Source organism: Lemur catta, chromosome 3, assembly GCF_020740605.2.
Source record: "Lemur catta isolate mLemCat1 chromosome 3, mLemCat1.pri, whole genome shotgun sequence".
NCBI lineage: Eukaryota > Metazoa > Chordata > Mammalia > Primates > Lemuridae > Lemur > Lemur catta.
Genome location: NC_059130.1, coordinates 103,050,880 through 103,077,201, shown reverse-complemented (window position 1 = coordinate 103,077,201; position 26,322 = coordinate 103,050,880). Strand labels below are relative to the sequence as shown.

The following is a 26,322-nucleotide window of genomic DNA, read 5'->3' as shown; positions in this document are numbered from 1 at the left end:
ATGGCATCTTCTTTTAGACTTGCTGTGAGGGTTAAATGAGATGACAGCCAGTAATAACTATTATGGTAATGATGTCTCAAGACCTGGTGCATAACTGGATCCAACAAATGGCCAGGTGTGCAGGGACTTTGAGAGAAAAGAGGGCATTTGAAGACGTGGGTTCTAATTGGGTTACAGAGTCCAGAGCTGGGGAGGTGCCTTAGGAACCACGTGGTCCATATTTCCCCTTATATAATTGGCGAGGAGACTGAGATCCCCAGACAAGGAGGGATCTTGCCCAAGATCATACTTAATTCCACACTATTTGGCTAGTAAGTTCCTTGGGCAGAGCATGGCTTGGGTCAGGACCTTGTGTATTTGCCTGGGAATCAGAAAATGTTCAAGTGGCTCAGCCCCTTCCCATCCCACCCCTGGTACCCACCTGCCCTTGCCCCCTCCCCAGTCCCACCAGACTGAGGGAAAGTTGGCCCAGATACAAGGGCAAGTAGCACTACCCTCTGCCCAGCCTGAGTCTAGAGGCCCTCCCCTCCTCACAATCGGGACCACCCAAGATCCCTACCACCTCCGTCCCCACTCAGGGGTCCAGGGAAGTGGCAGAGGAGAGGAGTGGGCATCTACTTACTGCACCGGTGGGCAGCACTGGAGAAGTTGCAGGGGGGCTGCATACTCTTCATGAGGTGCTGGGACTTCAGCTCAGGAGGGAGGAGGTGGCGGGTGCTCAAGGCCTTCCCAAGGCATCTTATTCCTGAAAGGAAGCGGCAGGCAGAGGTTGCACCCTGGAGTAACAGGGTTCCAGCCACCTGCTGCAGCGGGCTCCTGACTCAGAATGGGGGTCAGGAAAAGTAGGCATCTGGGGGGCCCCGAGGTCAAACACCATATTAAACTGATGCTGTAGAAGATTATCTAACGATGTGGGAAAATGCTCACAGTCTTTTATTAAGTGGTGGGGGAGGAACAACAGGCTACGGAATGATAATAGGTAGAGTGTTTCAGTTTTTTTAAAAAATATACTCACACAGAAAAAAGACTATAAATTAATCACCAAAATGCTAGTAGTAGTGATCTCTGGACAGTGGCTGATGGCTGATTTTTACTTTGTATATTGCGACTGTATTTTACAAATTTTCTACAATGAGCATGTTAGAAGAAAAAAATTACATAGGAAAGCAACACATTTCAAATGAGCAAAGCTTTTGACCAATAATTCCATTTGTAGGAATTTACTCCATAGAATGCATAGAAAGATGAAGAATAGTATGTGAAGGAAAATCATATTTTTGTAAAAGAAAATGACATTTTGTTTATGCGTAAGCAAAAATGCCTGAAGGGACTTGCACCAGCTGTTAACAGCTGCTGACTCCTGGTCTCTGTTGGTTCTCCCTGGTTCTCCCTGCACAAAATCTGGCTGGGGGGTGGTCAGTGAGGCTTGTCCTGGGGGCTCAGCTTCCATTGGAACATCTTTAGGGAGGGGTTATCTCTGGTCTGTAAGATTCCTCCCAACTTGGAGATGAGGTCGTTCCATGATTCTAGCTTGCCATTAGCCGGTTTCAGTCTGCAAATGTTTTCTGAGGCCCTCTCTGCACCCCGTGGGAAGAACAGTAGGACACGATGCCCACCTCAAGATGCTTAGGGTCCAGTGATGGTGGGAGACCAAAAGTCCTCCTTTGAAAGCACAGGAGCAATGAATTCTGCTGGACCTAGTGACTGGCACAGCCTGCCTTGAGTGGGTCATGACGGATGGGTAAGATTTCAACAGGAAGGGAGAGGAGGGCACGAGGCAGGGGAAGAGTATTCCCAAAGCAGATGTGTTAAGGCCCAAAACCATGCTTACCATTCTCTGCTTGGGAGTCCAGCAGTCCAAGTGCTCTGATTTTAACATTCTGTGCACTGTGTTTTCCCTCCTGCAGAGGAAGCCCTGCAGACCGAAAGGCTGTGGTGTGTGGCCATTATGAGCCTGTGTCAGGGTGCTGGTGGCCAAGCGTAGGACAGAACCCTCTCAGTAAACAGGAGCCACCACCACGTCTGGTCTGGTCTGTGCCCACAGTCACAGCTGTAGTGCTGCCCACATGGTGTCATGAGAAGTCCCCTCTCCCTTCCTATCACCTGCATAGTCTTTCCCCCACTGCTTGTCAGGGTGCCTGAAATGCCACCATTGGCTACTCTTTAGGGAGCAGTTCCTGTTATAAATGTGCATAGGTCAGGGATGGAGAAGCATCCCAAACCATAAGCCCATTACCCTGAGGAACACGGGAGGGTCAATTTTGATGGAGGAATGAAGGAATTGGGGAAGGGCTTTCCAGGAGTGTGGTGGAGGGAGCTCCCCGAAGAGGAAGAGGAGGGTGAGGGGGGTACTATTGGGCAAACTCCAGGAACCTGCCTCAGGCTAGAACCTTAGCCCCTTGCTCTTGCTGAGACAATGAGGAACAGAGACCCTCAAAGTGGCCATGAAGGGAGCTCTCCAGGTCATTGGTGAGTGAGGGACGCAGCCAGGGCCCACTCCAGGTTTAGCAAGGTACCCCCACGTCTCTACCTGCAGCCCCACATGGGTGAGATGCACACACCTTCAGCCTGTCTGGGATTTTTCTGGGGCCGCTGGGGCCCTTATCTGCTTCTCCTTTGTCCCACTGGCAGGAAAAGAGCTGCTGGGCCCCAGGACCTCGCCCCTGGCAGCTTGGTCAGGGAGGGGCTTGGCCTGGGGTATGCAGTCGGCAGGAAAAGCAGGCCCAGGTCTCAGCCTGCAGGGAACGAAGAGGGCAAAAGTCCCTTTTCTGGCAAAAAAGACTCTGAAACCTCCAAACCACCTGCAGTCCCACGGCTGACCCTAGTGCCGTGAAATCAGGGCATCCCTTGGGCCATCAGTCCCAACACCCTTGCTTACCTGGGAATCCCTGCAGCTCCGGCAGCTGCCTGGGCTGGGCTGTGTCCCTGCTGGGGCTGGTGCTGGCTGTGGACTCTGCTGCCAGCCAGGGAGGGGGCAGGTGTGGGCAGGCACGAGCTGGCTGTGTCCTGCAGGAAGGGCAGCTGGGGTCCAGACCAGCTCTCCCCAGTCCCTGGGGAGGAGGACAGAAGAAGGCTCCCAGCTCTTGGTGCTTGGGGCTGTCAGGGCCCTGCTCACTCCTCTTCTCCTTCTGCTCAGGCGCTAGAGTCCCAGGGGAAGGAGGAGGCACCAGAACCCACAAGGGGGGTTGCAGGTTGCATGAGAAGAGCCAGTGGCTGGAGACCTGGGCCTGGGCTTTACTGGGCCCTGCAGCCTGGTGTCTTCGCATCTGGGTCTCAGTTTTCTTCTGTGTCAGTGGTGGGGTTGAGGTCAGTGGTCTCTTAGCAGCCGTGCTGGGGTCTGTGATGCTGTCCAGCCTGCTCAGCTAGGCTGTCTCCACCCCAGACAGAACTTCTTGATTCTGGCACCACTTTGTCCCCTCCTTCCCCTCTCTGAGGAGCTGCAGTCCCCAACTCTAATAGGCACCCCCTACACCCCTTCCTAGACCTTCCTAGATGTGAGGCCCTTTCCCTGTGAGCACCACCCTCCTCAGCCTGCCCCTGCCCCTTCCATCCTGCCTCGGTGTGCTCAACTCGTCAGTCTCCCTCCCCTGCATGTGACTGGGAACCAGGACACCTGAGTTCTGGGCTCAGCTCTGCAGTGTGCTGTGTGGCCTGGAGCTAGAAACTAACCCTCTCTGGGCTTTGGGTTGGGCTGAGGATCACCCAGACCCTTCCAGCATTGGGACTTGATCACATCTAGTCCCACAGTTTTGGGAAGCTCAGCAGGACCTGGGGCTTTGTGTCTCTGACTCCAGCCTTCCCAAAAGCCCTCCCTGGTCCTGACATCAGGGTAGGAAGCCCCTGGGCCTCTAGTCCAAAGCATCAACCTTCCCCTACTTCACCCAATTCCTAGGGTGAGCAGGGAGCATTTTGTAACAGTCAGAAATACGATAAAACTGCCAAAATTTTGAAAGCCGATAGAAGGCTATTTGTTCTAATCTGTATCTGGGGTTAAAAAAACACATCATTTTCATCACGATAGAAAAGAAAAACAAAGAAAAATGGACATATTTCAAAATAAAAGTATTTCCCCCCCAAAAAAAGAGTCCCTATTTTTTTGGAGGCTGTGCCTCTTGACTGCATCTCTCTCCCTCTCCCGCTCCCTGTCTCCCTTTCCCCTCTTTCCCTCTCTTTGTCCCCCTCCCTCCTTCTCCCTCCCTCTCTCTCTGGGTTCCTGCTCTGCTTCCCATCATCTCCTCCTCCCTTTTGTGGTTCAAGATTCCAGGGATTGGGAGGCTGAGGCAGGAGGATCGCTTAAGCCCAGGAGTTTGAGGTTGCTGTGAGCTAGGCTGACGCCACGGCACTCACTCTAGCCTGGGCAACACAGCGAGACTCTGTCTTAAAAAAAAAAAAAAAAAAAGATTCCAGGGATATTGGGTGGAATCATTGGTGCCCCAGAGTAAGGAGAAATTACCGTGTCCTGGTGGGAATGATGATTCAGCACCCTGGTTAGTACTCCACCTCCCTCTCCCACCTCCCACCCCCCCGCCCTGCGTTTAAGCCTGTGACACGGGTCTCTGTAACTGACCTCCTGACGGTGTGCTTGCGGGTGGAGAACAGAGCTGGGACCCAAGCAGGCAGTACTGCCCTTTTGTGAGCAGTCAGCCTCCAGGGATGGCCTGTCCCCAGGGCCCCTGAGCCAAGCTCTGTGTTGCCAAGAGACCTTATCTCTGTTGTTTTCTGTCCCTGCTGCCACCCCAGAGAGAAGGATCCAGAGCTAATGGCCTTATTAGGTGCTGATCAGGGCAAGCCGTGGGACCCAACATTGGACTTACAGAATCCTGTGCCGTCAGAGCTGGGGCCCGGGGAGTCAACTAGATCCCTAACCCCTCCCCAGTAGAGTCGGGAAAACTGAGGACCAGAGAAGGAGAGAGTCCTGCTCAAGGTCACATGGGGCCTTCAAAAGGCACCCTTGGCCCCAGGAGACACATGAGGCTTGACCCGCAGTTGAGACCTGACTCACAGTTGCACAGTTCCACAGTGGATGGAGTGTGGTTTATGCTCCCACTTTGAATCCCAGGGCATCACAGTTCTGGTGGCTGCTGCCTGTCACGAAAGCAGCCCTCAGAGTGAGAAGTGTTTCCAGAGAGATCCAGCAAGTGGTTTCGCTTTAGCTTTGAATCGCCCTGGTCTGATTTTCAGTTCTGCTGAGCACTGGCCACGGATCCTCTGGGATGTAGTTTCCCTGCTCCAACGATGGCACAGTGATAGCAACCTCATGGGCGTGTCTCGATGGTTAGGTAAGGGGTAAAAAAATACCATCACTTTGCTTGCTGTCTGCAAATGGGGACTCCAAGTGGGGTGGTGGCCATTCAATCGATTTTTTCTAGCCCAGGGGCCCGAGGTTGGGCTGCCTTCCTCTCTGCTCTTCACTAAACCGTGTTAAGTGGGGGGGGGGTTCCTGGCATCAGCCTGACAACCCAGCTTCTTCATTCAGGAATTCTCTGGACACGCATGCAAATATATGCAAATATACCTCTCAGAGGCACCCTAATTTCCTGGAGTCCCCAGTTGGTATGCGAATTAGGCCCCTCCAGGTACTCCCAGACACTTGGGAACGAGAGGGAAGCCTGGGAAGTGCCAGCACTTCTTGGAGCTGGGCCAGGTTGAGTGGGGAACAGGGCGGGAGGGCTACGGGGGGGGGGGGCTGCTCCTCCTCCAGAAGGAGAGGGCAGAGTGAACACAGAACCACCGAGCAAAAACGGGAGGGCACGGTTTTGGGGGAGTCATAGGATCTGAGAGAATGGGGAGTTTGGGGGTGCTCTAGCTTCAGAATCCATCCCCATAACTTAGTTGTAAACTGGGCTGTTCTCCACCCATCAGACACCCCCCTGCCCTCCCCCTGTTTACATCCCTCTTCCTAGAAACCCAAGCAAGTCAGCGAGCGCGTTCCTGCTCCTTTCTCCCCACCTCCAGGCTAGAGACGAAGACCCACCTGGTGCCTTGGAGAGCATCCAGTCTAGTCTCCTTCGTTCTGCAGGTGAGGAGACTGAGGAATGGACCTTCAGGGTGAAAAGGAGTCAACGAAAAGCCAAGACAAGGCCCAGGACTCCTGCCTCCAAGGCTGCTGCACTGCACGACTGCAGAGGCCCTTGGGCCTCCCCCTTCAGTGTGTCCACATGCAGGGCCTGCCGGCTCCTGGCCTGGCTGCTTCCCTGTCAGGCAGAGTGGGATGGATGGACCTCCTTCGACATGGCAGACCTGGGGACTTTCCTGGCCTGGGTGATCCCATACCCCTCCCAGGGCACAAGGAGGAAGAGAGACTCCTTAAGATCAGAGTCAGAGGCTCAGGGGACCCACAGGGCTCCCAGCACTGACTCTGGGAGGCTGCTGGAGGGAGAGGCAGGGCCTCCCCAAGTGCACTGCACTTTACAGCTTTCCAATAAATCATGTGAAATTGGTGTTATTATCCCCATTTTCCATGTGGAAAAACTGAGGCCCAGAGAGGTGAAGCCACATTTCTAGTCACCCAGTGACGGAGTGTGGATTCAAGTTCAGGTCTGTGTGGTTCCAGAGACCAGGCTCTTGCCACTGTCCCTCGGGCACCCCTCTGCCTGCTCCCAAGGCAAAGACCGACAGTCTTCCCTGGCTGGAAAGTATCTGGACAGGGTCGTGGTGTGGGACATGGGACTCCAGGCCAGTCACGTCCTCTCTCTAAACCTCATTTTTCCTCCCCCGTAAGATGAGCATAATACTACTAATATTCACCCAGGAGGGCTGCTTTGTGGATTAGCCATGCCTGTGTACTTACACCGCCTGGGACAGAACAGGTGGGCCTTTGTGTTTGTCAAAATGAACGGAAATGACGACTGACATCCTGTAACTTTAATACAAATCAATCATAACTCACAAAATGGGCAACATTTTAAATAAAAATACTGCTGGGGTGGCCCAGATTCTGGTAGTGGAAGGGGTGGGGTGGGGCTGAGGATTATTCTTGCTCAGGGAGGCCCCAGTGGGCAGCAGTTGTTGAGTAAGAGCCCCCCAAGTCCAGCCCTTCTGGCTCCTTTGGGGTGGTGTGCTCAGAAACCCCAAGTACAGAGTCAAGGCCCCACGACTAGGAGGAAAAGCTGAGGCCGGGAGATGTTTCGGCTCAGTCTTGCAGCCCACTCCGCGGGTGCCCGCCTCTGGGCAGGGACAGAGCCACAGGGCAGGACAAGGCCTAGAGGTGGGCTCCAGTCTCTCCTGAGTTCTTCACGAGTGCCGTGGCAACAAATGCAGATAGGCTTGCTGAACACCCCTCCTAGCTGCCTCCTACAGAGCCTTTTGTGTGGCTGACACTGGGAAGGTGAAAATCACGTTTCCCGGACTCTCTTGTAGCCAAGGTTCTGGGTCTGACTTAAGTGTCCCCAGAAAGAATCCCTCGTAGAGATCTGGGTTTGGAAACTGGGTTAAGTGGGAGAGCGGCAGGCCTCAGGACATCCGTTTGCTGGCACGGCTGGTGGCAGAGGGAGCACAGTTCCGCCGTCAGCAGCTTTCTGATGCAGTGGCTTCCTGCAGACAGGAGCAGCCTTCCCGGTCACAACAGACATGATGAATTTGGTGGCTGGGAGCTGTTCTTGGAAATTCAGTCGAGTCTGCTCCTCCAGCCCTTCCATGGATTTTGCAAGCCACCAGGGACCGGGTAATAAATCCTTGTCTAATTAAGCCAGCTAAAGTGGCTCTTGTTTTCTGCAACAGGATCCTAACTGAGATAGATGCCAAGTCTGGCGAGGGGTCCCAGCCAACAGCTCCTCCCAGCGCTTGGGTCCTAATTGTAACAACTATTCCCAGCAGTCGCCCCACACCCTAGAAGGTCACGGGGTCTGGCTGATGAGGGCTGGCTGGACCCTTGTCCAGAGCTGCTGCGGACCTCGATTTGCGGGTGAGGCTTGCTCTGCAGGTGGCTTTAGGCTGATGGACTCTGTATCAGCCTGGGGTGTGTCCTCATCCTGCCCTTAGGCCTGTGGGTGGAAGGTGGTGGCACAGTGACTGCAACATCTGGGCCAAACTACCGGGTACCTTCCACACCCCCCAGCACCACTGCTCACCTGCAGATCCATGGGAAAAGCAGGAACCTTATAGTTCTTGGGATGGGGGTGACAGGAGAGGGTGGTTCTCAGACAAGCCTAGGACCAGCTACTGCCTGTGTCCACTGTGGGCCGGGGTCAAGGGTAAAGTGGCCCGTCACTAGCTCGGTCAGGTACAGGTCTTAGGCCACGGAGCGTAAGAGGGCTCTGTGTATCCTTTGGGTTGCCAACCACTGGCCACACTCCGACACTTCCTGAGGCCAGGGCAGCTGGGCAGGAGGGAGACATAGGGAGGTAGTCCCCTGCCCCTGAGAGGATGGGGATGAGGGTTGGGCAGGGGTTGCCCTGAGGAGAAGCCAAGTCACATCCTTGGACCAAAGCTGTATCCCCATCAAGGTCAGAGCTACAGAACACCAATGCTGGAAGACAGTTCAGGAATCATGGGGCACAAATTCCATTTTACAGACAGAGAAATGGAGGCTGATGGGTAAACAACTGGCCTGAGGTCTCAGAGTGGCCAAGGTGGGCCAGAGTCCAGGGTTCCCATCTCCTGGGCAGGGCTCTTGCTGTGGCAGTGGCCCCAGAAGGCTGTGGTCTCCGGCGCCTGGACTAGATCCGGACGGTGTTGATCCGCAACGGCTGGACGTTCTTGCCATTGGCGTGGCTCTGGCCAGGGCTGAAGTAGGAGCAGAGCTTGCCGGGGAACTTCTCGCGGAAGGTGTAGAGCCAGGACATGTCATCGGCGTTGTAGAAGATGAGCAAGCCTTGGTCATAGTCCAGGAAGACACCCACCTTGTCGAGCTTGTCCCGGACGTTGAGCCGCGTCCAGGGCTCCGTGCAGGCGCTGTACTGGTTGCCGTCGTGCATGACGATGCAGTAGAAGCCACGGCTGGGCTGGATCTGGATGCTGCCCTTGCGGCTCGCGGCTTCATGTGCCAGGCCAATCACCCACTGGGTCTTCTCTGCCACCACCACTTCCCAGTAGTGGACGCCGCCACTGAAGGCTTCAGAGCCCAGCACAGACACCTCCACGTCGAAGCGCTTCGGTGAGTCCTGCAGTGGCTGTGGGTGCAGGTTGCCATAGGCCACAATGGTGCAGTCGTCAGACAGGATCAGGCGCTGGTGGGCAGTGCCGGGGTCCAGGGTCAGAGCGGCTGGCACTGCGGGGGCAGAGGAGGGACAGAAGATAAACAGAGAGAAGCCTGTGCACCCTCTATGCAGTGCCTCCCCGACGGCAGGGTTCTGGTTGGTACCCAGGAGGCCACTGCCTGCTGTGTGACCCTGAATATAAGCTCACCCTCTCTGGGCCTCCTCTTCTTCCTCTGTGAGGGTGATGGCTAAGGTCCTTCCAGATGTAAACTTGGCTGCAGGGGAGCACGGGCTATGGCTGCTTGTTCACTGTTTGATGCCCGGGGCAAGACACATAGTGGGCACTCACAAATGTACACTCAGTTAACCAGAACGAGGTCCAGAATTAGGGACTTTTCAAGCTGGGAAGGAGCTTAAAGATCACATAGGTGCTGCTGCCTGGTTGGGGATGATTTGGAAATTTGTGGGGGTGTCCCTCAATGATAGATGGGACTCAGGCATGCTAAAGACCCTGGAGGAAGTGCACAGGACAGTCTTACACAGGGAATTTCTGCCTCACACCGTCCCCCACCCCCAGGGATTTCTACACATCCCACCAGACATTTACGTGGATGAAAAATATTTTTTTATAATGACCTGAAACTATAACCTAACTCCATTTTATGTATGAACATGAAATAATTTTTGCAGTTTTAATGTATACTGAATATTTTGGAATGCTACCATGTAACCTGAGGGAAGGCTGGATTTGTTTTGTTTGGAATTTCACTAAGAATTGTTGGCTTTTTGGGAAAATACATCTCTAAGGGCAACAGCACTGACCGATCGATACAACCTATCTGTTTAGGACTGTACGTGAGGGAGAGCGGCGTTGACCTTTAACAAGAGCTCCTGACTACCATTACGTTTTCTGGCATGGCTGAGAGTGGACATCTACATATTGACATATGAAATTTCTTACTACAAATAATTTCCTTCTACTTTCCCTTTATAGTATAGCCAGAGTATGTATACACACACACATATACACACATGGCACCTGAGATTGAGAAAAGGTTATACTTGAAATTGTAGAAAGGTTGTATTATCTTTGAGATATCCCAAATTATTTGCTACAAAAAGTAGACAAGGGTCTGCAAGGTTGAAAAACACTAATTCTAGGCCAATTCTTCCATTTGACAGATGGGGAAACTGAGACCCAGAGAGAAGACATGACTCGTCTCAGGTCACCCAGCAAATAACTGGCTGAACGAGGACTAACCGAGGCCATCTGCAATCTGGCCCCAGCCCACCTTTCACTGCCACTCCCCAGCCCACTCAGGCCCACAACAAAAGCCCCTGCTCATGCTGTCCCCGCCCCTTTCTGCTTGTTGCAACCACAGCCACGAGGCTCAATTCAAGGGGCCCATCCTTGGAAAGCCTTCCTGGTCATCCAGCATGTTTGCTCACTCTTACCTACGAAATTCCTTAACCTTGTTTGTGCCCTGTCACCGGCATGGGGTATATAGTCTTCTGTGCTCACATCACATCTTGTCCCATTTGCACCAGGAGTGCAGGGACTGTGTACCCTCTAACGAGGCTCTCTCCTGCGTGTCTAGGGCCCAGCACAGGGCCCGGCACGAGGCCGGTATCCAGAAAGACTAAGCAAGTTAACTTGGCTCATTCATGTTGGACAGGTGGCACAGGCTGGGTCACCCGGCTCTGGGCTGGCCACACCGGCTTAGCAGGTCTGGCTCTAAAAATCTCATGACCTCTTGTCAAGAGCTCTGCTCACTCTTCCTCCCCGAGGGACCTGGTGACCAGCCAAAGGAGGAGGGGAACCTAGGACTGGCTCTCCTTAGCCTGGACAACCATTTCCAGGCCAGAGCGAGACAGTGAGGAAAAGCGGGAAGAAGGAAGCCGGCCTCCGTTCCTCGGAGCGAAGGACTTCTGCGTCCACTATCCAGCTCTTTCCATCTCTGGTGGGGCGGGGACATGACTATGTTTGGCCGGAGCATTCCCCCTGCTTCCATCACCTCTGTTGGCTGCGTGCACGCACAGAAACAAGATGCCTCAATGGTGGTGACTGTCCCCATCAGGGAGCGACAGCCAGTCCCTGAGCAGTGCTTCTGTTCATACGCCCCTGACAAAGCTCACTGCTCCTTCCAAGATCTGTCAGGAGTAAATTTAGTTTTGCATTTTACACTTTTCTTTCCTCTCCTTAGAACTCAGAGTGCTGTATGGAAACAATTAGCTCTGTGAAGAGAGGGGTCACTGGAAACACAGCCCTCTGTCCAGGGACATGAAAGAGGGGGGCCGTGAGAAGACAGACACGGAGTCCGTGGGTGGACGCCTCGCCCTGCAGGCTGACTGGTCACAGGGGCATGTCAGAGCCAGCAGGCTCCTGTCCCCCGGAATGCGGGGAATTCCCACAGTGGGGTGGCGGTAGGAGGGGATGGGGGTGTGAGGTGTGCTGTGGCAGAAGAGCTGGGGAGAGAAGAACCTAATCAGATACAGACGGGGCAGCCCCTGTGGCAGGGGCATGGGTCACACTCAGGTGTCTACAGCAGGGGGGCGAGGGGCAGAGCAGGCCAGTGTCCAGGCGAGATTGGCAGCAGTTCTGAGTGCCAGGGGAGACCTGGGCCTTGTAGCCAAGGTGCCTAGGATGATTTGAGACCAGCAATAGGTAGAAACTGAGGCTCAGGGCAGGGGTCGGGGGCTCAGCCTCAGCCTCGTAAGCCTGTGCAGGGTAAAGGGGGCGTGGCAACACCCTCTCCCCCTCTGAGAAGTTGGTCCCTGTGTAGCACTGGCAATCCCTCCACCCATCCTTTATCCTCAGGAGAGGTGACAGACCCAGCACAACAAAAGCAGTCCCCTGGGGCTCACTGTTTTATAGGTCAGAGCTCATTTCTAGGTCCCAGGACACCGAGTTGCATAAAAACACAAAGCCAGGCACTGAGGCAGTCCGTCTGGTCTCCAGGTGTGTTCCCCACCCCTTTAAGCCTTTCTGAGACCTCAAGGTCAAAGGCACTCAGGAAATCATGGACTGTGGAGGCCTCAGGAAACGTTTCCCGGGCACGGGTCAGCCGGTCAGCCACTCCGCAGCGGCCCAAGCAGCAGAGAAAACCCGCCCAGGACACAGCCCAGCACCTTGGCGTGGCAGCCAGCAGCTCGTGTTTCTTTGTTCTCAGAGACTCGGATTCAAGCCTGACAGGACAGGAAAAGCCTGCGGCTGTTTCCTCTGGCCAGACCTTTGAAAAACTGGTCCCTCAGGCCCTCCACTTCTCAGGCCCTCAGCCGTACAGGGCAGGCGTTCACAAAACGTCCTCACACCCACTAGCTCATGGGAACACCACAGCAGTCCCAGGGGCACAAACTACTGTAACCATTTTTCAGAAGAGGAGACTGAGGCTCCAAGGAGACCTCTGTGAGTTAAGTATCTTGCTCAAGTTGCTGCTTGAGGTGGAAGCAGAGTTGGAGCTTGAGCTGAGGTCTTTTCACATCATGTTCTTATGTGGCCCCAGAAAGCCTGTTTGGCAAGACGGAGGAACCATAGATGGTTCACGAGCATAAGGATAACAAACAGGTATCAAGTACCTACCAAGTCATAGGCTTATTATCATGAATAAACACTTTAATTTTCATACCTGCCCTGGGAGATAAATGTGACTATACCTGTTTTATAGATGAGGAAATGAAGGCTCAGAGACGGGAGTGCTTTGCCCTGGGTCACACAGCCCGGCAGTGACTGTGCTGGGACTCAAAATGATTAGATTCAGCTAAGTGGGGGAGGGGGGAGCTTGGCCCAGTCAGGGAGCTGGCGGGAGTGAGGAGGGCAGTGTCTGATGTCCTTGGGACAATGGGCTGCCTGGCCTGGCTGGGGAGGCAGTCTGTGCCGGGAGCTGGGGAATCCAGACCAGGTAGGCAGGAAGGGTGCACGGGAGGAAGGCTTTCTGATGCTAGGCTGGGGGTGGGGAGGTGGTTTAGAGTAGAAGTTCCAGAGCAGGGGAGTGACAGGTGCTAGATGGGGTTCTCAGGTGACCCAATAGGAAGCCTGAGCCGGAGGGGAGAGGCAGACAGGAAGCTGCTAGAATCTGTGGGCTAGGTCTCTGGGGGCACCACTCCCATCTGGACATAAAGGGCTTTGGTGCTGGCAGAGGAGCCAGAGTGACTTCACAGGCCCCACAGACAAAGGAAGGGGCCCAGCCAACCAGGTCACTGTTCTCTGAACTCCCCAGGGGCCTCTGCTCTCGGCAGGATGTTCAGGGCATGTGCTACTAGCTGCCACTCTCTCAGCCCTTCTCCTGCAGGCAGCTTTCTCTGGGGCAGTGGTTTTCAACTGGGACCATTTTGCCCCTCAGGGAATATTTGGCAACATCCAGAGACATTTTTGTTTGTTACAACTGAGAGGGGTGGCTACTAGCATCTAGCAGATGGAGGCCAGGGATGCTGCTAACATCCTACAACGCACAGGACGGTGCCTACGGCAAGGAATCTTCCAGCCTCTGGTGTCAACAGTGCTGAGGGTGAGAAGCCCCACTCTGGGGCAAGTAGCAAGTCCCCACATCCATCTGCTCACCTGTGAGGGGGTCGAGAAGGGGATCCCAGCATCCCTGTTTTACAGAGGAGGAAACTGAGGCTCAGAGGAAGAAGTGACTTGTCCAAGGCTGTGCAGCAGGTTCCTTCATTCAGCAAGTATTTATTGAGTGCCTGCTTTATGCTAGGCACTATTCTAGCAGCAGAACTGGGACTCATTCATTTCTTTCTTCATTCATCAACAACATTTACTATGCTGGCTGCTGGGGATGAATCAGAGCTGGCCCCTGACCCCGCCAAGCTCGCAGGCCAGTGAGAGTGACAGCCACACAGACAATGACAAAACAGTGAGACCAGGAAAGCCCAGGGCTGCCTGGAGAAACCCAGGAAGGCTTCTCAGAGGAGGTGTTTATACACTAAGTGAAAGAGAGTAAGAGTTGTCCATCAAAGGCTGAAGATTGTGTAATGGGGATCAAGGCAAAGGGAAAGGCATGTGCAAAAGTGTGCAGGAGGGAGAATATGGCTCATTTAAGACCTAAAGATGGTTCTTTGTAGCGGAGTATGATACTGAGGGGAAAATGAGAAGTTGGCAAGGCCCAGATCTTCTAGGGCCTTGGATGTCAGGCTCAGGTGTCTGGTCTGAGCTGTGACAGGGATGGAGCAGGTGGCAGCTGGGGCAGAGAAGACCCCTGCTCAAGGGGCTCCCCTGGGTCAGTGGCTGGGCAGGGAAGAGGAGCCTCGGATGTGCTTCTCGCCTCCTGGAATTATGGCCCTCACCTTGCTGGGCCCCAGTGCGGAAGTCCCTCTAAGGCTGAGAGCACACAGAGACCCCCACCCCAGGAGGACAGCCCAGAGCCACCACCCAGTCTGCTGGAAAGTGGGCCCTTCTCCCCACTCCGGCCCCCTCTGTCAACGAGGGCACAGGACCAAGCTTAAGGGAAGTAGGAGGTGTCCTTTCACTTCTGTGAAATCAGTAACAACTGATGGCACCCACAGGGGAGCCCCAGCTCTGTGGCTGTCCCAGCCCCTCTCCATCCCTACCCCGAGGGCACAATCCCCCCACCTGCCGGGATCATCCTGTTCCCAGGGGACTGTCTGGATCCCTCATCTCCCACCCTGGCGCTCAGTTCAAACATGGTCTGCTCTGTGCTTTCTCTGGCCCGTCTCCTGCCCGCTCTGGGCTCCCATATACCGTGGAAGTCCCTTGTCACAGCCCTTGTCCCACTAGACTGTCAGGATCTGGTGGCCTGTCTGTCTCCCCTGACTCCTGAAAGAGCCTCGAGGGACTGTTTATGTTTGTAGGGCAGAAGAATGAATCCAGACAGGTGGAAAGAACTGGCTCCTGTGTGACCTTAGGACGTCAGTGACCCTCTCTGAGCCGCTCTCCCCAGCTGCCTTCCTGGTGTGTGTAAGGCCAGAGAATGGCCAGTTAGCTCAGTAGGTAAGGACACAGGCTCTGTCATCTGACATTGGGGTTTAAATTCTGGCTGTACCATTTACAGGCTGTGACCACGGACAAGTTCCTAACAGCTCTATACCTCAAATTTCTTCATCAGAAACAATGATTATAATAATAGTGCCTACCTCCCAGGGAGAATTCCCTTCTATATCCATGTCTCTCCTCTAAAGCACATCGGGAACACACAAGGTTCCCTGCTGCAGTCAGCCTGAATCCGCCCTGTGGGCTGTGTGATTTCGGGAAGGCATTGATCTCCCAGTCCCAGGGTCTGCTAACTCTGCCAAAAACCTGTTTCGGACCTTCTCCTCTCTGCAGACCTCCCATCACCTCCTCCCCTTCTCAGCTGATCACCTCGCTTCCTACCTCCCTGGGAAGGGTGCAGCCGTCAGAAGAGAATTCCAAGTTCGCACCACGGCGCCTACTTGTTCCACCTGTCTGGGTTCCCGGCAGAGGCTGGCCCTCAGCTGCGTAGCAGGTCCCACCAGTGGGCGGCAGTCAACGCTGTCACTCCTTCATCCCCAACTCTGCCCCTCCACTGGATCTTTCCATCATCCCACAAATGTTTTTCTATCTTAAAAAAACAGCCGCTGCCACATTCCCTCTCCTTCCCTTTAAATGAAATTCCTTGAAAGCGCAGCCTCTACCCACTATCTCCACTCTCTCTCTAAAGGGCTCCAACTAGGCTTTTATCCCACGACTCCACCAAAACAGCCCTTCTCAAGGTTACCAATGACATCCACATTGCTACGCCCGGAGAACGCCCCATTCTGAGCTCTCCCATGCCTGGCTGCGCAGCCTTTGCCACCAATGACCACTCTCTCCTCCACGTGTCCACCACGTGGCTTCCAGGACATGGCCAGGTTGCCATCCTACCGCCCTGATTGCTCCCTCTCAGTCTCCTGGGCTAGGTTCCCCTCCTGTCCCTGACTTCTGGGAGCGCCCCCAGGCTCCACATGTTAAGAGTGGCTTTCTCTCTTTTCCATCTACCCTCCTTCCTAGGCGACCTCATCCAGGCTCACTAAATACTGTCCACATGCTAAGGACACCAGCCCTGACCTTTCTCCTGCACGGCTGACTTGTCAAACACCAGCACTGAGATATCTAATCAGCATCACAAACCTTACAGGCTTCTAGTCACCCCTGCCAAAATCCTTGCTATCTTTCATGTCTTCCTTCTTTATAAAAATATTTATTATTATTATTATTATTATTTTTATTTCAAAATATTACGTGGGTACAAATATTTTTGGTTATACAGATCTCTTTTGTAACGTTTGAGTCAGGGCTATCAGTGTGCCCATCACCCAGACAGTGTTCTTGTACCCGTTCCTTGTCTTCTTTCTCTCACACCTGAGATCCAAGCCATTAGCAAATCCTATTGGCTACCCCTTCAAAACATCTCCTAAATCTGACCCCTTCTCACCTCCTCCACGCCCACCCTCTGGCTCCACACCGCCCCCCCCCCCGCCCCCTGTCACTTCTCCCTGGATAACGCAGTAGTCTCCTAGTCAGTTTCCCAGACTCCGTCCTTCACCCGCTTCAGTCTATTCTCAGCCCACTAGCCTGAGGGAGCCCCTAAAAACCCAAGCCGGCTCCTGTGATTTCACTGCCCCAGCCCTCCAATGGCTCTCATCTCGCTCAGCATAAAATCCAAAGTTCCCACAACAGCCTACAGGCCCTTACGGTCTGGCCACTGCTGCCCCTCTGACCTCCTCCCCTCACTTTCCTTCTCACTCCTTCCACTCCAGGCACGCTGGCCTCCCTGCTGGTCCTTAAACATGCCAGACACGCTCCTGCCTCAGGGCCTTTGCACATGCTGTTGCCATGCCAGGACACTCTTACCTCAGGTACCTACCTGGTGCACCCTCCTTCTCAGTGAGGCCTTCGTACTGGATCCCCATCTCAATCTCTGTCCTACCTCAACCTCCCCTGGCTGCCTTCCTTATCCTGTCTCAGTATCTAATACACTATGGACTTTACTTGTTTACTTTTATTTACTTTCTTTCTCACACCCGAGGATGTAAGATCCATGAGGGCAGGGATTTTTTGTCTGTTTTGCTCCCTGCTGTATCTCCAGCACCCAGAATAGTGCCTGGTGTAAGGTAGGTGCTTATATATACTGTATATGGAGAATGAGTCCGTGGAGCACCTGGGCCTCAGTCTCCTCATCTGAAGAGTGGGTATAGTAATGGAACTTACCTCATGGAGTTTTATGAGGATGCACTGAGCTGAGTGACAGGGCAGGTGCCCAGCACAGACCCCAGAACACAGCAGGTGCTCAGCAAGGCACTCTGCTCACTTCCCCGCGCTGCCCCTGCTGTGTTTAGGGCAGGGGGCCGGGCTGGGCCGGGCCATGCCTCACGTAGCTCTGGCCCGTGGCCATCCATGCCTTACCTGGGTGGATGTCCTGGAACAGGGACTTCCAGATGGTGTACTGCAGGGGGCCTGTGTACTTGGAAGTCGGGAAGTCTTCGTAGGTGAGGTTGGTCTCATGGATTTTCCCCTTGAGCCTGGAAGGAGAGCAGGAGAGGGGGCTGCACCGGGGACTGGATTCCTGCCCCATGCCCTGGGCCTTGAGTCACCTTCAGGGCAGCTGACACAGGGCAAGGTTATGAGTGAGAAGTCTGCGGGACTCAGATTCAAGTGCCTGCTTGCACCACCTCTGACCTCTCTAGCCATGACCCTCGGTTTTCTCGTCTTTCGAATGCTACGCTAGCTCCAGCTTTCTGGGCTTCTTGTGAGGATTACGTGGCATAATGTACAGAGAGAGCTTGGCACAGTGCTTGGCTTAAGGTCAACACCAAACTCACGATGTTAGCAGTCAGCGTGGATCACCAACAAACCAATGACTGAGTGTTATTCTTACTAAGGGAGGCCTTGGGGCCACAGAGCCTGGGCTTGAATCCTGGCCCCGCCACTTACCAGATGAGGGGCCTTGGCCAACTGATCTAGCATTTCTGAGTCTCAGTTTCTGCATGTGTGAAATGGGGATGACAGTGGTCACTACCCTCAAGGGACTGAGAGGGTTACAGTGACATAAAGCTTTTATATATATAATAACATGTGATATCAACATTATAAATAATATATACCGTACATTTATAATATATACAATATATTACATGATTGTAAATATTATTAAATATTACTTACGATCTGTAATATACATGATATATGACATATAAATACACGAAGCCGTTAGCCCAGGCTCTGGCACACAGCAGACATCCCATAAATGTTTGATGAAGGTTTGAACCAATGGCTTCTCTGCTAATGACTCCACCTGCCTCCGCTCCCACCACCCCGCAAGGTCAGGGAGGGGACACCCACCCGGGGAAGATCCCCGGCAGGTAGCACTCACCGCTCGGACAGTGAGGCCACCCCCGCCAGGAAGGTGTGCCGGTCGGTTTCAGCCAGCCGCTCCTGCAGGATCTGGGCCCCCTCCTGCACCTTGCGCAGCTGCTGGCTGTAGCGCTGGACTTTCTGCTCGATGTCGGTCAGCGTGCGGGCTGTGTCCGCCTCCAGCTCCTCCAGCATGGCCTTCTGCCGCTCGCGCAGCAGCCGGTGCAGCCGCTCGAAGGCCTCGCCAATGGTGGTCCGCAGGCTCTTGGTGGAAGACTGTGGGGGGACAGTCGTCAGGGGTTATGGGGGGAAGGTGCTGATGGGGTGCTCCCTGGGTGAGAGGAGGACACTGAGAGCCTTGACACGCAGAGGGGAAAGGGTGGGAAAGGGCACACATGGTGGGGGAATGGCACGTGCACAGGCACCGGGGGGTCTGGAGGGACTGGCACAGCCAGGGACAGCACATAGTTCTATGAGGTCTCTTAGCAGGCTGAACAAACGGTCCAGGAGAGACTGGTGAGGCTTGAATCAGAGGAGCAGCCGCGATGGGGAGCGACACGGTTTGAAAGACATCTAGAGGGCAGCCTCTTTGGCCTGGCAGCTGACTGGCTACAGAGGTGCAGGGAGAAAAGAGCTGAGGAGGATGCCCAGATTTCTGGCTCAGGGGTAGGAGGGATGGGGAAGCTGGGGTGAGGGGTAGGGGCAGGAGAAGATGCTGAATTCAGTCTTTATTTAAAAAAAATCATTCATGAGGCTCCAGGGAAGATGACAAGGAGATCACAGATGTCAAAAACCTTTATGAACTGCAACGTGCTAGGCAAAACTTGGTGGTCGCTTACCCTGTCCTGTCACCCCTAAGACTCTCTGGTTAAGGAACATGGTGTTAGGGCCATGATCAGAGGAGGTCAGTGTGGACTTGTATGATTCTCTTTGTCCCCAATGGACTGTGAGGCCCTAGAAGGGGTGGAGTGGGGAAGGGCACAGGTTGGGTGCCCCTCAGCCTGGGGAAAGACTCTAGCTGTGGGTCTCTAGCTGTGGAAACTCACTTGCGTAAGAGCCATGAACCTTAGTTTTCTTATCTGTGAAAGGGGTAACAAAGATGACATTGCAGGATTGTGGTGAAGACGAAATAGGCGATGTTCATAAAATGTGTGACACAGTCGGAAGGGCAGAGAAAGAGCCTGGTGATTGAAGAGTTCGACTCTAGCAGGCATGTTCTAGAAGTTGTTGAGAGATAGCTCCTGAGCTGGGGCCTGAGGGATGGGCAGGATGTCAGTTGGGGGTGGGGGAACAGGCAGAGGGAACAGTGTCAGTAAAGATGACAGTCAGGATGACACCGGGTGCAGCAGCATGGCCAGGCTGCAGCAGCGTGTGGGGCCGGCCTCTGCAATTTCACTTTGTGGGATTCTGGCTGGGAGTTCATGGAGTCAGAAACCCCACTGTGTTCAGTGCCCAGGGCTCTGTGGGAGGCTTGACAAAGGCTCAATTAGGGCCTGTTCCCTCCCCGACACGGCTGCTGGCCTGCAGGAAGAACTGCTGGCAGCGGGCCAGCCTCCCTGCGCATGCCCACCCAGGACGCCAGGCAGACAAAGAGGGGGTGGAGGAGAGGCTGTGGTGGCCTCCCCGAGCCCCTCAGCTGGGGAGGGCTGAGGTTCCTGCAATGGCACATTGTTGATGGGGAAGACGGGTCTGTCCTCCCCACGCCACCTGGAGCTGCCCTACAAAGGCCCCCAGGCCCCATGGCCACCCCTCTGGTTCCAGCCAGACCACTCTGCAGCAGCATGGCCCACTGGCCACCCTCTACTCACTGAAAGTTCTGCTTTTTGTCCCATCTCTGCACCTGCCGCCTCGCTGCCACCCATGTCCCTCGGGGCTCATCCAGGCCAGCTCCTCCTATTCTTACCCTTCACACTTCCCCCATCTTCAACTCCCACTGCTTGAGGATGGCTGCCAAGGCTGCACAGAGGGCCTTGCATGACTCCTGAGCGCCACACCCATTTTTCCAACTGTCTCCCCAACATGTCCCCCTAGGGTCCCACAGGTCCCTCCAACTCAGTCCACAAATCAACTGTCTTTGCCAACAAACTCACCGCCAGAGTGACCCTTCTAAAGTGCAAGCTGGATCACCGCCAATCCGTGTTTAGGAACCTTCCTCGGCTCCTTGATGACTGTAAAACGATAATGCCTCAGCTGGGCATTCAAAGCCTTTTTCAATATGATTCTAACTTACCTCCCTAGTGCCACTGCATCACAATTCCACCTGCCTAGAATGACCCCTCACCCAAACCCTTTATTCAACTCGCAAACTCCTACTCATCCTGCAAGACCTAGCTTGAAAGCCATTAACACCTCTTCTGAGATTCCTTCTTTAACTTTTCCGGGCAGTTAGATGTTCCCAGAGCCTTTTGTAAACACTCTTAATACACTCTCCCACATTTTATGTTTCCCTGCCTGATGAGTAGGAATGACATCTTCCGCAGCCCTGCACCCTGATGCCTGTCCCAGGGCCTGGCCCAAGATTGCTGCACAGAGCTGAGGGCAGGCTCCATCGTCTGTCCAGGCTGGGGGTCCGGTGTCTCCAGGACAAGAGAGGATGGGTAGGGAACGAGGGAGAGGCAGGAGAGGGCAGCTCAGAAGTGGAACATCAGAGGGACAGCCATCCCAGGAGCCTCAAAGCACACTCCCAATGGGCCCTGCTGACCTACCTGGCTTGCTGACCACAAAGCCATTGTCTTGCTGAGAATATTCCAGGGGACATCCCAGCACGAGGCTGAAACATGCACTGGGCTCTGACAGAACTGAATATTAAGCTCCCAATTTGCCACTTACTAGCTGTGGGGCTTCAGGCTGGTCCTTCGACCTCTCGGTGCCTCAGTTTCCATGCTGATAAAATTGGGATAACAACACTTCCTTTCCCAAAGGATTTTTTTTTCTTTTCATTCATTTGTTCTACAAGCACTTATTGTGTACCATACACTGTGCCAGGTTTTGGGGAGTCCTGCTGTCGTGGAGGTGACATTCTGTAGGGTTCGGCTAGACAATGATGGGGAAACACAGCCCTCGGCACAAAGAAAGGTTCTGCTCCACTGCTGTGGCCCGTTTATTCTAGTTCTTTCTAGGGCAGAGCCCACCTCCCTTCGGTGCCGTGGCTGGGGAAGCAGCCCCCATCCCAGCCCACCGCATCTCTTGGAACACCCTGGGGCCTGGAGGAGCTGGGGCCCTTTCAGAAAAAGACCCTGCCAAGAATGCCTCACCAGGGCTGACCAAGGAAAACACAGGGCCCGAGGAGGGAGATCAGAAATGCCCTCAGGCCGGGCCATCGGAGGGGCAGGCGCCGCAAGAAAGCCGAGTCAGGCACCAGGTGAAATATGACCTCCAAAGCATCCATAGGCATTTCTTGTATAAACACCCCAGTCCAGACAGGAAGCCGGGCTGGGGGAACTGGAGGGGGAAGTGGCCCCACAGGACCCCCCAGAGGCAGACAGATGGACAGGAAAGCGGGGGAGGAAGAGGTCAGTGGAGAAAAACAATGGGGGGTGGAGAGAGAAGAGAATGCTTCTGGGGAGGAGAAACAGACCCTAATATTCCCCTGTCATCCACACAGAGGCTTCCATTTGCTTCTGATCACCCGAGAGGTACAGAGTCACCAGGCGGAGGGGGAAACTGAGGCTGTGGGAAGCAATTAAGCCAGAGTCCTGTGACTGTTTCTCATTTGCCGCCCACTGAGGGTCCTGCCCAGAGGCACTCTGGAATGTTCTATGAAGAAATGTTTGTCATGACCTTCCTGAGACCCCACAGCGGGTTGGTGGCCAAGCTGGGGCACAGATCTGGGTTTCCAGTGGCCTCTCCAGGCCCCAGCATGACCTCCGGAGCCCCGAGCATTCCTAAGGCTCTGCTCCAGCTCCTGCGGACAGTGGAGCCAGCGTGGAGTCGCCCTGGACTTTGCCGTGCACAGAGTTGCTCTGTGCAGCGTGGACTCTGCACACTCCTGCCAGCCCTGAAGTTCCGGGTGGGGCCTGGCAGTCCCCACTGTAAAGACGGGAAGACTAGGGGCCCAGGAAAGTGTGCAGTTTACCCAAAGTCACACAGTGGGTTAGCGGCGACAGAAGCCACTCCTTCCTTCCTCTCAGGTCAACGATGGCAGGGTCTGGCCCTATTGTCATGGCCTAGGCCTAAGTGGTGATGATACCAGGGCTGGGCCACAAACTGTCAGAAGGGCTTCGATGGGACATGCTCAGGGTTGGCTCCTCTGACAAGGGGCGTTAGGGAAAAAGAGACGGGGTACATTCTCCCAGCCCTTTAGGACGCCAGGGGTTTTTGGAGAGTCTCTGGTCCCACCCTAACTTCCACACAAAGTGGGAAGGGAGAAATGGCCCCATCCTGAACCCAGGCACCACCCAAATCCTTGCCTTCAGTCCCCTTGGGGTGGATCCCGGCCTGTTTACCTTCACGGAAGCCCCACCCTGGGCCCCGCCCTGCGCCCTCATGCCAGGTCTGGTCCCTCGAAGCCCCGCCCCATCCGTGCCGGCCCCGCCCCCGCGCCCGGGCCAGCCTCACCTTGGTCTCCGCCAGCTGTCGCTTGAGCAGCTGCAGCGCCTCCGTGTGCTCCCGCTCGCTGTCCTGAAGGGCCTGAAGCTGCTCCTTCAGCTCCCTCTGAAACACACACGGCGCCGGGATGGGGCGCGGGCCACACCTGGCCCAGGCATCCCGTGGTGACGAGGAGCCTGGCCCTGACTGCTGCGGGGGGCGGGGGTTATCCTGCCTCTGTCCCCCGCCCCCCAGCGCTTGCCTCCCGTCACACTGCAGCCACCACCGAGTCCTGTAGGGTCTGTCTCCTAAGTACCCCCAGGGCCGGTGCCCATCTTTCATCTGGATCTTCGCAACAGCCTCCTCTCTGGTCATCCCAGGAGCTTCCGGTCTCCCTGTCACCATCACCCTCCACATACACCCCCTACCGGCCCCCACTTGGCCGCTGGCTCCCTGCTTAGAATCCTCCGATGCCATCTGAGACTGTACCCAGTCCATCGCTGCAGATAACCGCCAACGTGCTGGAGCGCTCTGCTCGCGTGAATTAATTGGAGCCTCTTAGTCACCCTAAGGGAGGCACTATTATTATCCCCACTTTCCGATGGAGAGAAAGGTACAGGGAGGTCAAGGAACTGGCCCCAAAGCACACAGCTATGCACGGAAGGGTAAAGCCTGGCTCTGGAGACCATCATGACGCCAGGCGATACGACGGTGACAGCCCTGGTGAACAACATTTTACATAAAAGCAGGATCAGTATACTGATTGGTTTTTCCCTTTGTCTCAGGTTCCAGTATGGTTTCGCAGGGCACCGCTAGTGATCTTGATAAAATTTTCATATTTTATTCATCACGGATTTTTTGCATTAATTTTGATTTAAGAAATATTGCATCAAATACTACTCATCTCTACTACTGAGTTTTCGGCACCTGCTTCAATCTCGGCCTCCCTCACCCTAGGCCCACCTCTGTCTCCTGCATCCTCCCCCCTCACTCCCACCCAGCCGGAGTGGCCTTCTCCCTGTCCCTCCACCATGCTGAGCTTGTTCCAGCCTTAAGACTTTGCACTTGCCATCTCCTCCGGCTGGCACCCTCCACTCTCAAGAGTTTCTCACAGCGACGCCTTTGTATCATTAGCTCATCAGCTCAGATGCCACTTCCCTGAAGAGTCTTGCCTGAGCACCCCAGGTACAGCGGCACCTCCTTACACCCTGTCACACACCGTGGTTCATGATCTTCATAGCACCTTCCGCTGTCGGAAATGACCTGACTCGCTTACGGGCCTGTAGTTATGGCGAGTCTCCCTCCCTAGCATGTGAGTTTCACGAGGGCAGGAATCTTGTCTGGCGTGTTCCCGGCTGTATCCCCAGTGTCTAGAACAGGGCCCCGGCAGATGACCAATGGGAGGTGGAGGTGGGTGCTCCCAGCACAGGGCCCAACTGCCGGCACTTACGGGGAATCTAGCCCATGGGATCACAGCTAGTTCTCCTGTCTGTCCCTCTTCCATCCCCATATTAGCCTATGAGTCTTCCAGGGCAGCCCTCACTGCTCCCTCTCTTATGCCTGGCACCCAGCCTGGCACTGAGACGGGGCTCAAGGAAGCAAGAAGCCTGCCATGTGCATTAATTTCCTGGAAATAGCCTCTGAGTTCCTCAGTCAGCCAGGGCTGTGAGTGGTGCCCGGGAGGCTGACTTACCTGTTCACATTCCCCTTCCTCCCACTCACTCAGCTGGTCAGACCAGGGAGGGTCCTCAGAAAATGTCTAGTTCAATTAATTTGACAGACCAGGTAACAACATGGGAAAATAGGCATGATGACATGCTAAGGGAAGAATGCAGAAAACAAAATTATCTTGGCTTACTATTGCTTAGTCAGTGAACAAATATTTATTGAGCAGTTACTACGTACGGGCATTATTGAGGCACTGGGATACAGCAGAGACCAAGATGGACACAGTCCCTGCCCATAGGGACTAGTCTAGTGGGGAAAACAGACAACAAACAAGGAAAATAATAAAAGAGTGAGATAATTACCAATATGGTGTGTGCCCTAGAGAAAATAAAGCAGTGTGGGATTGGGGGGGGTAGGGGCTTTCAGTAGGGTGGTCAGGGAAGGCTTCTCTGAGGAGGTGACACCAGAGATGACAGCTGAAGGATGAGAAGAGCCAGCCATGAAAACAGCGGAAGATAGAAAAATGGGAGCAGCTTGTTTTGCGAGTAGAGAGTTGCACAGACACAATGGCTGGAACTCCAGCAGCCACCTCAGGCCATGAAACAACTGTGAAGACGGAAGGCACAAGCTGAAACCAGAAGAGCAGAAGGCAGAGGAACCTGGGTCCCAGATGACTGTGGGGCTGCCACACCTTCACTAGACTCAGTGACATGCTAGGAAGATGGCTCTCTGGAGGGGAAAAAAGCCCCTATAAGTGTCAATTGCCAATTTACGTGGTGTAAATGCAAGGTAGATTTCAAGCTCTTACTATAAGGTAACCGGACACAGAGTTGGGAAGAAATGTGCGCAGTCAGCTCTCTGAGCTGGTGCCGCCGGCTCTAGCGCATCCCGCCTGGCGTCCTTTCCTATAGACTTGCTTTACATGGGAGAGAAACGCACCCCCATCTAATTTCAGCTACTTTAGTCAGATGTTACTGACAGCTGAAAGTCATTCCTAATGGATTCACGTGCCGCTGAGTCCTTGCAGCAGATGAATCTCTTTGCCTACAAGTGCAGAAGAATCACTCCTCACGTCCTCCCGACAGGCCTGGGGCCGTGCAGCTTGGGACACAGTGTGGCTGAGATGCAGATGTTTGAGGAGATGGGCCAGTGCTAGAATTCTCCCCCTTGGTGGTCCCTGTGGCTCTACATAGGACCCAGCCACCCAGGCAGCTCTTCAGCGCTTCTGAGAAATTGCCCTGGAGGCCACGTTCCTCACATTGCTCAGGGCACCCAAGGGACTTGGAAAAATTCCTCTCTGATTTTGGAGTCAGAGAACAAGAACAGCTAGCTTGCTCCTTCCTCCTGGACCCTGGGAGCAACGGAACACTTACTGGCCCATTCCACAAACATGTGCTGGGCCCTGCGTGGTGTGCTGTCAGGCATGGGGAGAGGGATGAGGGACAAGTTCCAACCCGTGATGCCACAAGGTGCACATGAGTTGGGGAGACAGAGACACAGACACTTATATCACAGTGAATACTGGGGTAGTGTTAGGGGACCCCAAATCTGCTTCTCCTCCCATGTTTCCCGTCTTGGTGAAGTGCACCCCCAACCCCCCACTGCCATCCAAGCCAGAAACCTGGGAGTCATCCTGGACGCCCACTGCCCCCAAACCAGCCCGCCCAGTCATCA

At 54.4% G+C, this 26,322-nt stretch overlaps 1 protein-coding gene across 1 annotated transcript in view; it reads right to left on the bottom strand.

Moving 5' to 3' along the window:
• Nucleotides 1-6,849: 6,849 nt before the first annotated feature.
• TRIM62 (tripartite motif containing 62) overlaps nucleotides 6,850-26,322 on the bottom strand; it is a 30,280-nt gene continuing 10,807 nt past the window's right edge. Inside the window, exons 3-6 of the mRNA XM_045548347.1 lie at nucleotides 23,011-23,106; nucleotides 18,473-18,729; nucleotides 17,506-17,621; nucleotides 6,850-9,208 (exon numbers count right to left, since the gene is read on the bottom strand). Of these exons, the coding sequence (XP_045404303.1) occupies nucleotides 8,658-9,208; nucleotides 17,506-17,621; nucleotides 18,473-18,729; nucleotides 23,011-23,106 (1,020 nt within the window). The 3' untranslated portion in view covers nucleotides 6,850-8,657. The remainder of the gene's footprint in view (nucleotides 9,209-17,505; nucleotides 17,622-18,472; nucleotides 18,730-23,010; nucleotides 23,107-26,322) is intronic.